Here is a 13,512-nt window from a genome sequence, read left to right on the forward strand (position 1 = left end):
TGAAATAACTGAAGTAGCCTTCGTGAGCCTCAGTTTCCTCAGCTGGGGAGTGGAGGAAATAATACTAAAACATTTGGGGAAACACTTTCTGCAGTGTAAAGTTCTGCTTAAAAAGCAGTGATGGAGCCGGGCGGTGGTGGCGCACGCCTTTAATCCCAGCACTCGGGAGGCAGAGGCAGGCGGATCTCTGTGAGTTCGAGACCAGCCTGGTCTACAAGAGCTAGTTCCAGGACAGGCTCCAAAGCTACAGAGAAACCCTGTCTGATAGGTGGGAAGCCAGAGAGATTAAAATAAGTCGATTGTCCTAATAACCGCCTTGGGATGGGAGATGCCAGGGCCATCGAGACTCATTAGTAGTCCATAAGCAACACACCAGAAGTAGTACCCCCTGCCAGGATAATAACAAGATGGAGAACGTCAGATAGTTTCCATCATTCGGAGAGGGGTTGTTCGATGTCGTGCCATTACTGAGAACCTTCTGACCCTGTCATGAGTATTTTAGTTAGAGGTCAGACTAGTAATATCAGAAGTATAAGGGCTGGGGCTGGGGCTGGCTGGTAGAGAACTTGCCCAGCTTGTGCAATGCCTGGGTTCCAGTCCTCACACTGCCACGCCAGAAGGCATAAGACAGAGAAAGAGTCATCAGTGTGCAGCCTGGCTGTGTGCAGATGCGGGCACATCTACCTAGGACTTCCATGGAGACTACGGCCTGGCACTTTGTTTATCAGGACCAAGGGATCACACTGTCTTGGGACTCTATGAACATACACAGGCATATTGTGTGGCGAGAGCTGAAAAGAGCCACCTAGGGTAGAAATGCACTGAAGTATGTGACCACCTTGTAAATGGCTGAAAGTGACCCTCTAAGGGCGTCCACATTCTGTCTAGTGGTGCTTGTGCAGAAGAGCTCTGCCATAGGGTGGTAGGACTGGAATCCAGGGCTAGCTGTATGCCTTCTGCCATTGAACCACACCCCTTTCCCACTAAACATTGCTTTAAACTATGGGAGAATCATTGAGTTAAAGGCCCACATATGATTAGTAAGGTCTGTTTGGTGTAAGCAGAGACTGCTCGTTCTTTCAGAAAATCTTCATATATAGGAAAGAATTTTGAGTCCAGAACTATACATTTTCTTTGTGTCCTTTTGATTTTAACGTGGCACTCATGGGAAACTTTTAAAGCTAAAGATCCACAGGATTTGTGTAGGTGTGAAGTGTTGTCATGGTAAACATATTTTAGATAACAGCCACCAAAAAGGATTTCCCCCTTGCAGGTTGGGTTACAAGGTGCAGAATGAATAAGACATTGCTCTGTTCCTTCATCAGGGTGGAGAGAGAGAGAGAGATTCAGTAGAATTGGTTTTCCTGAGCTTGCTTTGCCTCCGGGGTGTGCTCAGCCATGACGGTTGTGGGACATGCATGTGAAAATGCCAGCATCTAGTGGGACATAACAGACGCTCATCAGAGTGTGGTGTCTTAATTAAACAGGCACAACTTTTGACAAGAAGCAGTGCACGAGATTTTCTTTGCAGTGCCTGGAAGGACAGCAGGTTTCAGGGATCTGTCAGCCTCCCAGGTGTACGGAACTGAGAAAAAGAGAACAAAATGAAGAATCGGATCTCTGTCTTGAGACCATTTCCTGGGCCTTCACTTGCTGAGGCTGCTAGAGAAGATTTATATTTCAAAGGCCTTGTAGCAGGGCATCTTCATCCACGTGTTTCCTCCTTGGGTGTTTTGGGTGGGAGACTTGAGCCGTCCTAGGGACAGAGTCAGAGCACCGATCTGCAGGACTCAGGGGCCAGTTCTACTTTCTGGCTCCTCTCCTGGAACGGAAGAGCCTTTCTGGGTTTCCCTGAACACCTGGAATTGATTTGGGTCCTGCTGTGCCTTCCTATACATGTGCTGAGGTGGAGGATGGTGGAGGGGCTTGGAAAGAAATAAATCCAGTGATTAAAAATAGCTTTTGCATGTCAGGTGCCTGAACGCATTTGGGAACATGCCTGCAATCCCTTTTGTCTGGCAGGTCTGAACTCTGGCGCTGCCGAATTACAACTGCTTTCATTTGTTTTTCCTGCTTCCCTACCATGTAATGGTCAAGGGCTCATTGGAACCATGTGTGAGCCTGGTGACTCACCAGATCCTCAGGACCTCAGTGGTAATAATGTGTTAAAACTCCTTTTGGGGGATAGGGCAGGGGATGGGTGAGGGGAAGGAGGGGAAGTCTGAGGTCACTTCCTACAGATGTTCACTGTGACTGGTGGACTCTGCACACTGCTTTCTCAGGCTCAGAGCAGCTTGGAGAACCCGCTGTCCTTTAGGAGACCCTCTCTTTTGTCTTAGGCCAGAATTTCTCTGAAAAGAGGCATCTACCTTTGAGTTGGCACGGTGTCCCCAGTGTGTATTCTCTGGTGGCTGTGTGCATTGGCACAGAGAGATGCTGTAATCTGAGACTGGCTCACATTTTTGGACGGCCAGGTCACTGGAGGGTGAATTGGGGATTTTCTGTGGCGCTTCTTGCTGCCTTCTTTGGATTAGTTTTTTCTGACTGATGCCTGTTGGAGGGTGGGGTAGAGGAGAAGGACTCATACCCAATTGTTTGTTTTTCTACCTGATGGGAATCTATTCCATTTCTCATGCTGTTCCATTGTTTGGAACAGTGATACACTGCGTGACTGGAATGGGTGGACCCGGTGGGGACCCCCAGGTTGATGCCCGGTTATTCCTTCGTTACATCACATCACTTCATTAATGAAACCCCAGCCAGGGACTCCAGAAGAATTCTTGCCTCCCACATGCCCCTGGGATTGAAGTCATATCTGCCCAGTTTCTACTGCCTGCTAGTGGACCCAAAAGCAAAAGTGAAGGCCTTGCTCCCTTTGGCTCTGCTTCTCCTCTACTGTCTGTGAAAGAGATAGGGCAGTACTCACTGTTTTTGAGATTCCCATTCTTCTGGGATGGTTGGCCCCTTTAGTGGGTGTGTCCATTTAGAAGCCAATAGCAGCTTACAGCAGCTGGAGTTTTCAGCTCCTCTGGCCACAACCATTTTTCTATTTGTGTTATTCTCCTACATTGGGGTTTGTTCTAGGAAACTTGTCTCTTTGAAACTGCCCTTGTGGTGTTTGTTAGAACATCAACATTTTTGGTGTGCTCTTACAGTTGAAAGCTCACAAGGCCATGACCCATTAGGAAGACAAAGAATAACTTCAGTCTTTCCCATGCTGGACATGGAAGTCTCAGGATGCCTTTCTATCCTGATCTGAAGTCATTTCTTTCTGCTTCCCCTATGCCAATTTCTCAATCATGATGACGTTGACTTAACAGAAGTTCTGTGGTTCAAGTGGGCCAGTAGATGAACTGTAGACCTGGTTGGTGTAAGTACCATGCAAGATAATTTCAAGACCCATTTTCTTTGGCTTCCTCTGTCTCTTAAGCTTTCATTCTATAATACTTATTTACCTCAAATCCTCAAGACAATGGAACATTAGAAGGTGAAATGACTTGTTGCTTGGATTATCTTTATTGTGTATTTGCATGTGTGCGTGTGGCTGAGACAGAGATATGAAATAAGGGTTCAATGCACTATTATGTCTGAAAATTATCAGATCAAAATTGAAAACCCAGTGATACAGGGACTGCCTCTTAACAGATCTTTTTAGAGATGAATTAGTAAGTGGCTTACCTAGTGTGAGTTGCCTAATGGAGAAAGTGACAGCAGAGACTGCACATTTTGATCAGGATGGCAAGTCAGCCATACGCATGTCTCTTACTCTCTTTTTTCCCTTGTCTTTAGAACTCCATCTTTGCATTTGGACATTCTTTAATTCGTTTGTTTGTTTGCTTCTTCCCTCTCCATGTAAGCCAGAAGGCTTCTTCTCAGTTTCTTCTTATTATGAGAAAATTTCAGCAAGTCTTTGTGTAAGTACTTAGTCCTATGTCATATGTACAGCAACCTATCAAGACAGACAGAAACTAGCCAGATTGCTGTTTAGCCCATCTTCTTCATGTGGATGGAAGGAAGGAGAGCTTCCCTTAGTCCCAGGAAAGGAGAAGAGCAGTAGATGCTGCAAACAGGGTTCCATAATTTCTTTTGGGGTTATCTGTATGAAATGAAGAGTTTTGGAATAGTTTTAATTGTTAAAATATCTCAAATTTATCTAATTTTCAAACAAAAATAAATCTTGTCTCTTTCTGCTTCAAAATTTTTACATCTCTCGATTATATTTATGCAGCCTGTTCCCCTTGGTAGTGGAATTGAGCAGGAAGACCTTGGAATTTCAAGAGTAGAAGTCTGTCTTCTGGCCATAGTTAGTCCATCTTGTTCTGTGACTGTACGTTAAGCCCTTCTGGTGTCTTCCTTTCCACATTTGTAGAAGGGGAACCCGAAGCACTTGCCAGCACCTCCCGCCCAGGACTGTCACCCTGTAAGGATATGGTGGAAAGGTGCATGAACAAAGTCTTGAAAAGCCACAGGGTAGCTTTCCCACCTCTGTCTCTGGCTTCTCAGTTCATGGCAGTACCCAACTCAGGCCTGGGATCCCTGAAGTCTAGAGCTTCTCCAGGTGTAGCATTCACACAATGCTGGATGCTCATCTGGGATTCTTGTCTTTGGCTCTGTCGCTCACTATCTTACTGGTGGATTCCAGATGTTGTGGTCAATTCTACATCAGTTGTTGAGAACAGCAGGAGAAAGAACTTGTAGTTTAATAAGGCCCTTAAGCCTTGAACCTCTTGCTGAGTAAAAGCTACCTCAAGTAAGTTCTTTGCAACCTTGTTGGTAGGAGTGGTTATGTTTTAGAGAACTCCAGAGAATGGTAGAAGAAGACACATGAGACACCTTTGAAGGGTCTTGGAAACTGAACAGCCCTTAACTTGGACTGAGTCACAGACAGACTAGAGACTCTTATTTTCCGTTTCTCTTGAAATGGTATGGGGTTGTCAGGGGTGGGGCCACATTGAAATGCAGGCTGGTGTTTCCCTGCGTTCCTAGTGCTGCTGCTGGCTCCGTGTGCCTGGAGATTCCAGGAGAGCTGTCCTGCTTGCTCCTACTTCACACTGTGTACCTTGACATGGGTTTTTACCGTTGTCTTCTCAGAAATGTAGGGTGAGTCCTATGTTATTTCAGAGGTAGAATCCTGAGGGATAACCAGTAGGCCAGAGGTTTAATATATGACTCTAGCTTCCATGCATTGTGTTGAGAGTCTCCAGGGGACTGGCACACTCTTTGTTCAAGTCAGGGTCTCTGCATTTTGAGAACCGTGTTATTTGATTTTAAGATACTATAATTATTACCACAAATGCAATCTCAGTATTTTTCTAAGAAATACAATTAGTTAATGTTCATGGAGGTGGTGATTAATGTCCAGATGCCATTCCTAAGATTAGAGAGTATCTGTATAATGCAAAGTATTATAGTAATGAAGTAAATGTAGGAACAGTAATGTCTTCTTTCCTAAGCCATGTCAGGTTCTCCATCTGCCTCCTCCTCCTCCTCCTAATCATCATCTTTGATATGAGTAATTACCAGAGTTTACACAATCACAGATAATATTGAGGGAACTTTTGCACTGGTCTTTCAAGTAACAAGCTTAATTTATCCACTTTTGAGCATGATTATTGATCTCATTTTTTTTCTCCTTCAAGACAGGGTTTCTCTGTGTAACACCCTTGGCCGTCTTAGAACTCACTTTATAGACCAGGCTGGCCTTGAACTCTCAGAGATCTGCCTGCCTCTGCCTCCCAAGTGCTAAGTTAAAGGTCTGCCTGGCTATTTATAAGTTCACACCACTGAAAAGACAACCCAGCCAGCTATTAACTGCTGTGTAGAGAAAGGGCCTTTCTTTTGGTTTTGTTTGTTCGTTTTTTAAAGTCCAAATCTTGAGTTTTACAAATGCAGAAAAGTTCTGATCTTTACAGCCTTTGGTTCCAAGAACAATGACAGTGTCTGATGGAGCTTACATCCCAATGCAAGTGTCCTAGATGTGGAAATAGTTTTCTCTAGCTGACTTGAGAGATCTTCCAGGAGTCCCAGAGGTTGGATCTCACTACAAGAGGGGCAGAGCCAGATGGTTGCATGTGAACCATCTGGTTAGAGGGAGCAGTGAGGCGGACAAGCCAAAGTAGTTCCAGATACTTCCATTAGAGAAAACAAGTGAGAGAATGGACATGCTTGCTACCCAACAGGATGCAGAAACTGCATCAAAAAGCATCTACTTAACACTCCTGGTCCTTGCATACTACCAGAGCACTGCTGTAGAAGAGGATGCAGCCTGAGGGAATCCTCCTCAAGGCTCTCTGCCATTGTCCTTGCTCTTGGCTGTCTTCTCATGAAGGCATCGTCTTGCCCCGGCTTTCATGTTTTGAAGATAATGTGGGGCCAGACTGCCAGATTCATTCTAGGTTCAGTTTATGGTAGCCCTACAGACACTCTATTAGCCTTGGCCTGCATGTCCCACGTGTGGCCTCTGCCAATTTCCACTATCGGTAAAGCCCTTTTCATGACTTTTTAGTCTAATGGTGGATAGAGAGACAGAGAGAAAAACTTACACAGTTCAAGTTCCTGAATTTATATCAGCCGGACATGAAGGGAACAAAGTTGATTAAATTGAGAAATACTGAATTCACCAAGTATTTGTTGATTGAAGTGTGTTTAGCTTTGTATTAGCATCCGAGGTTGTTGGAGTTTTCCCTGCTCTGAAGTCATGCTCCCTGCTTAACTAAAGAGCCTCTTTCTCTGGAGTACAATTGACCTGTGCCCCAAAGGGGAGGCCCTCAATGTCACTTAGCCGTTCTGAGATTGGTGAAATAAGGACGAACGGGGAACATTGATGTGCTTCTTAGTGACTCATGTGATGATTATTTCATTGTTTGAAGGGCTGGATGTTGTGTAATCCACGACTATCTCTTCCCTGAGTCTTTTATTTTTTTATTCCAAAATCTGGGATTTTCCATCATTTTGTCAATTTTCCTGGAGGCACGCTCTGGCAATTCAAATACTCCCTGGGACATGAGATTCCTTGTCATTGGCAGGGCCTGGGAGAGTAGCTATGTCTACCATTTCCTTCTTAGGAGGGCCGGGACACTGGGTTGCTCTCTGGTAGCATGGCTGAAAGCTGTCCTCAGTCATGCTGTGTTGCCTCTGTTCATGTTGACATTCAGAGGCAATATATTGATCTCCTTTTCTTGGAGGTCATACATTCAGAACCGGCCTTCCTCCCTTCCTTCTTTTCTTCCTTCCTTCTTTTCTTCCTTCCTTCCTTCCTTCCTTCCTTCCTTCCTTCCTTCCTTCCTTCCTTCCTTCCTTCCTTCCTTCCAAGGAACTTCTCCAACAAGCCAGCGAAGGAACTTCTGTAGTATCCTCTTCTGGAACTCAGTTGTCTTACTCCAGTTTCTGCATGTGCGTACACTGACAGCTCAGGCTTCTGAAGCTCCTGGCAGTGCAGGTAGTCACGGCATAAAGTCACAGAAAAGCTCGGAGGGTTTAGCTTTGGGGAGAAATAGCCTCAGGATGCATTTAGAAATGCTTGGTGTTGCCTCTGCCTGTACTCATATGGGGCACAGGGCCTATAGGTGCGGGAGGGTAAAACTGTGTGGGTCTGGCAAATGGGTGACACTGGCCGGTCTGCAGGATTTGATACTCACTGTGCTTTTCCTCCTACGGAGATCATAATTGGGACTTCCTGGATCTACTTCAGGCTTGCCTGCCTGTCTTATCAGCATCGCGGCTTTCCTAGACAGAGCTGCTGTCATCTCTCAGCAGAGCCCCTACTCCCACTTTTTCTCAAGTCCCCTTGCATCCACTCATGTGCACAGAAACTACTCTTTACAAACTAACAGTGCAGCAAGTTCCTCTGGTTAAACTTCAGCAGCTTTGGCTTTTCCATAGGACGAAGTGGCCTGTTCTTTAACATGGTCTCCACTTACCTCTTCAACTTCATGTCAAACAGCTGCCCACCTGATCACTCTGACTCAGTAATCGCTCATCTTTTTTTCTTCTACTGTTACAAGTTTTATTTCTCTTTTTCTGTAATTTTAAAAATGAAGTTTGTTCTTTGAAAATTGTGGACGTGTGTATTTTGATTGCTCCCCTCTTACCTCCACTTACCATTCCTGTAAATCCTCCCCACAGCCGCTTTCCTAGGTAGGACTTTTACTTTTGTTTTGTGACTCAGTTAGTTTAACCAGGGCCATCTGTGTGACCTTTGGTTTGGAACTGTTCATTGGAGCCTGGTCGCCACCCATTGGTGGGGTCACCACTGGGTACACAACTAAAACAGTGACTCCTTATCTGCCCAAATTTATCAATTAGCAAATAGTTCACAGAGAAGGGTAGGGCTTCCTAGGCCTCTCTCTCCTCCATGCTGGGCTGTGGAAGAACTTACTCTTGTGAAGACCCAGTGCAGACATCCACAGCTGCTGTGTGTTTGAGATTACAATGACTGTGCCTTCCTCAGAAGATGATATTTTGTAACCCTTCTCTGTGTCATATAGATCTTACATTATTCTCTCTCCTCTTCTACTTTTGCTCCCTATACCTTAGAGGGGATGGGATACATGTCTTGTTTAGGGCTGAGCATTCATCTGTCACTTATTCTCAGCACCTCGTTTAGCTGTGAGTCTCTTCATTCACTGCCATTTACTCCAGAAGAGGCTTCTCTGATTAAGGATGGGAGTAGCATTTGTTGATGAGTATAAGCATAAATATTTAGAAGGCAGTTTATGCTATGCCAGTTTAGCTAAACAACAGTATTCACTTCTCACCCTGTATAGCCTAAGACCTCCCATCTGTGAGTTTTTGATAGGGCTTACTGTATCAGGCATGAATTCAGTCTTGTGGAGAAGGCCTCAAAGCCAGAGAACAGTTGGTTACCCCATAGCAATAGTGCCACTGGTGCACAAGCACGCACATCTTGATCGTGTAGTTTGTAGAGTTCCCAGTTTTGCAAGGCTATGGCTGCCTTTTCTCCAGCAGTCTCCATAGCACGTTTTAGGATGATGAAGACTAGATGGATGGCAGAAAGCTATCTCAGTCTTAGCTTGGTTTCTCTATGTCACTCAACCGAGGTGCGTCTCTACTGTCCTGTCTCTACTCCTGTTTAGTATAGTGCTCAAAGTCTTACTAGAGCATAAAAATGGAAACAAAAAGGATGCACATAGGAAAAGAAGTCAAAGTGCCCCTGTTTGTAGGCGACATGGGTACTGTACATAAAAGAATATGGCTAGCCAGTTAGCTTGCTTTCAGCAAAGTTTCAGGATACAAAATGAACATACAAAAATAATAAAATCAGTAGTCTTTCTATACACCAGCGACAGAAGCACAGAGGAGGAAATCAGGGAAATAATCCCGTTCACAGTAGCCTAATAAAAATACCTTGGTGTAAACCTAACCAAGGAGATGAAGAACCTCTACTTTCATCTTTCTGATACTTCTTATCTCATGACCTTCCTTTATGCTGTGCCTAAGACTGAGCTGCTTAGGTTTAGTGCCCAGCACTGGGCTCTGATCCAGTAGGCCTTCAGGGGAACTGAAAATTTGTATCCCATCATTTCCAGGCAAGGCTGGTATGTTTGCTTGGGGTACCACACTCTGAGAACAGCTAGGCTAGAGTGTATTTTTCTTCCTTAGTTCCTGAGAGTCCCTCAGCTCTCACATCAACCATCTCTCTGCCCGTGGCAAGTTTCTCCTGATCCTCTGGAGTTGCTGCAGTTCCGGTTCTAGGCTAGTGTGCATCTTCTCCTTTGGAGCCCCTGTTGACACTGTATTTAAACATTTGTGCCTATAGGGTTTTCTTAACTGAATCCACTGTAAGAATCTGTCTTGGGCAGTGCTGTTTCTATGGTTCCTGCTGTTTTTTGTTCGGTGTTATTCCTATCCCTTGCATATTTCAAGCACAAAGTAATTCTTGTTTGAATGACTAATATTGTTTCTTCTTTTTATAGGTAACTGAAAATATGTAGTAGCAAAAATGGTTTCATTGAATAAGAAGGATAAATGGGTGCTATGGATAGTAGAGATCAGAAGAAAGAATAATCATATTTTGTTCACCAGGGTAGAGAGCATTGTAAGCAAGACACAGGGTTTTTTTTCAAAGGGGCTGAGCATATTGTGGAAAACCCCTTCAATTTTACCTGCTGTGATGAGGACATCAACACAGTTCTTTCTCAGCTTGCATTCTCTGGCTCATTCACACCCTCTCATTCTTTGTGAGTGGTTAATTACCTGTGCGGTTTTTGTGTTTCATATGCTGTTTTGTTTTTCCTTACAGATATGGAATGTGCAGATGTCCCACTGTTAACTCCGAGCAGCAAAGAAATGATGTCCCAAGCGCTGAAAGCTACTTTCAGTGGCTTCACAAAAGAGCAGCAGCGACTGGGAATCCCAAAAGGTATTCTTTTTACAGTAGGAAAAGGGGTCACTCAGGCCAGAGTGTTGGGGAAGGCTCTTGCTCTCCTCCAGCTAGTCTGGCTTCAAGTAGCAGCACTGGAATCAGCAGTAATGGGCTATTGCAGTCATCTGGGAGATACAGGGGCTGAGGAGCCACCCTTTCCCAGCTTGTCATCACCATCTTGGATAGTGTTTCTCGACCTGTCTATACATCTGACTCTCTGGACCTCTGAGAACTTCCAGCTAGGCCCCAGCCTAGACCACTGCAATCTTAATCAGTGCTCAATACCTCTAGTTTGTAATCTCCTCAAACAAGTCCAAGTTGCAGACAGGTTTGGAAGCATGTGTTGTAGGATCAGTCTGGCCTACTGTGGATAAATCCTGGGGGCTGAAGTTTATGCTCTGTTGGCTTCCATGTACTTTGGCACGTGTGCTTGCCCTATGGGTTTATGGAGAACAGAAAGGGTCTGGAGCTGTAAGAAAGAAGTGAGCTAAGAATTATCAGCTTCACCTAGGAACATTTATTGGACAGTCGAGAGCAGGAAGGCTTTTGTTGTTGTTGTTGTAGTTAAGAAAGTTGAAGGAAGGCTGTCTGTATGAATCATGCCTCTTCCTCTGCTGGACAAGACATTTCCAGCCTGGCCAGACTGGGGCTTTGATTTAGATTTTTGGAGTATATATATATTTTTTCTTCTGTATCCAATTTTATCCTAAACCTGGGTGGAAAACAATCCCAAACATTCTATGAGGACCAGAAGGCAGAGCAAAAATAACCTCTGAGCCTTGGGTATTTTAGCATCTCATGAAGTTAGCTTTTGGATTCAAGCATCAGTCACGTGGCCACAGCAGCCCCTTGTCATTTGAGCCCCTTTAGTGATATTGGCGGATACAGCTCTGTCAACCCTTAAGTCATGTATGCAGATTATTTGTCATTACTGCTGTTCAAAGTAGGGCCTGTGGCAGGTGCAGACATTGCAGGGCGTATGTCTAGTGTAGTCACTAATAATGACACTTGAGTGACGTGCTATTCCTGATTCTGGTGATTATTGTAAAATAATAAGTGGCTAAGATGAAAATAATCCAGTATGAAAGCCTCAAGTGTATTGAAGAGTCGAGAGTGCCATTTGTGGGGAACCTTTTACATTGCTACTACGGCTTTTCAAGAAGGCACGTTCCCTTATCTGGGGCTTTTAAATTTTTTAATGGAAATAAGGGTGAGAGAGGAGATCGATGGGAATCTTGGTTTGAATGAAAGCAGGGAGCTGTTGTTGACTGACCACAGCGCCTCCTACCTGGCAAAATAGGGGAGGTGGGCTTGAGTGTGGGAAGAAGCATAGGAAAGGAACTGCAAGGTTCGTTATCACAGGATGCTGGTCTCTAGGTCTGAGGGTAACTAGTATCCTCAGCCTTGGTCGGTCCCTTCACTGCCTGCTCCCCAGCCTGACCTACCACATCCTCATTTGGTCTCTCTTCTCAGACCCCCGGCAGTGGACAGAAACCCATGTTCGGGATTGGGTGATGTGGGCTGTGAATGAGTTCAGCCTGAAAGGCGTGGACTTCCAGAAGTTCTGTATGAACGGAGCGGCATTGTGTGCCCTGGGTAAAGAATGCTTCCTCGAGCTGGCTCCAGACTTTGTTGGGGACATCCTGTGGGAGCATCTAGAGATCCTGCAGAAAGGTAAATGTGTGAACACAGGAAGGAGGAGGTTGTGTGACGTTTCTCCAAGAGTAGGGGGGGAAATTGCCCAATAGCAGGATGCCTATGCTGTTGTCTGTGAGTGCTCAGCTCTGGCATATAGATGATCGGTGGGGTTGTCTTTGGTACAGAGTCTAGCATAGTACAAAAGATCAATACTGGCTGGGTTTTTTTGTGTGTGTGTGCATTAGGAGTTAATATTTTAATTTTTAGCAAGATTGAACTTCTTTGCATCTTGTATGCAAAAATACGATCCAAGTTATTTTTGAACAAATAGTTCCCACAGCTAAAAACTGTACTTAAAAATTATGTTTTTCTTCATCAGTAACTTTAATATATCCTCCCTTGATCTATGATATATACTCTCTGGTAAAGGAGAGCACAGCATCTCCAGTCTTCTTAGCAAGACAGATTTCTCTGCCACTCACTGACTTGGGATTATGGTAGTATAGAATACCTTTTACATTTGGAGCCAAAGCTGGGGTTATATTAGGACATGGTGTTGCAACCTTGTAATGACACAGCCTCCTCTACCGGCCTCTTCTAACCTTTTTGGACCGAGTGACTCATGTCCCGTAGCTCTGGCTGAGTATAGAAACAGCAGCAGGCGCAAACTTGGGTGTTTCTGCGCTTATTTTTCTGAATTTCTTCTTAAAATAAATTATAGTTACCAGCAGTCAGCAGTGCCCGGGAGCTGACTGTAAGCCTAGAAGCCTGCTACCCTCTGTAACCAGGCCCACCCTTTCCCTGTGGTCACCAGGCCCGAGCTGGAGGCACAGCCACTGGGGGCAGGGCATCCAGCGCTTTCCATATAATACCTCCCTTTGTTTAAGAGTATGGCCTTCTCTCGGGGCGGAGGAGAGACCCAGTCCTAGTCCTCTGGACACAGAAGTGTGATGGGCACTCCTTTTCCTCAGCTTCTTGTTGAAAATGATCAGCCGATGAACACAGTCAAGGACTTGGTGGCTCCTCCCGTGGACAGCAGCCTTAGTATGCACTGGTGCTGACCCCGAGGCACTGACACGAGTGACCTGCTCATAAGAGGAAAAGAAAGCTGTGGCAGGCTCCTCACAGAGCTGGTTTAACTGCTGGCTTTGGAACACAACAGCAGGTTGCACCAGACCATGAAACCAAACATAGTCTGTTAACACAGTGCTTCTCGGAACGTGAATGAGCTCTTGAGGGAGATGTACCAGCTTCCTCAGCTTTGGGTGGGCTCAGTCCACCACTGATCCTGAGATATTCATATCCTTGATTCCAAAGTGTTGCAAAATAGATTTTTTCTCTTGGAATCGTCCCCAATTAGTGACCAGCACTTTAAAGTCTACTCACTTCTAAATCTTTTTAGGTTTCACTTCCCATCCTGTGGTCTTGCTGTGATACTGTGGGCTTGTAGGAAATTTCTGTCTCTGAGACAGGGTTGGACTGTAGACTGT

General features: G+C 45.0%; 1 protein-coding gene across 3 annotated transcripts in view; it reads left to right on the forward strand.

Moving 5' to 3' along the window:
- Ets1 (ETS proto-oncogene 1, transcription factor) overlaps positions 1 to 13,512 on the forward strand; it is a 123,180-nt gene that overhangs the window by 81,395 nt on the left and 28,273 nt on the right. For all 3 annotated transcript variants that reach the window (XM_038321670.1, XM_038321671.1, XM_038321672.1), the window contains 2 exons: positions 10,262 to 10,381; positions 11,858 to 12,058. In XM_038321670.1, the coding sequence (XP_038177598.1) occupies positions 10,262 to 10,381; positions 11,858 to 12,058 (321 nt within the window). The remainder of the gene's footprint in view (positions 1 to 10,261; positions 10,382 to 11,857; positions 12,059 to 13,512) is intronic.

This window comes from Arvicola amphibius, chromosome 3, assembly GCF_903992535.2.
Source record: "Arvicola amphibius chromosome 3, mArvAmp1.2, whole genome shotgun sequence".
Lineage (NCBI taxonomy): Eukaryota > Metazoa > Chordata > Mammalia > Rodentia > Cricetidae > Arvicola > Arvicola amphibius.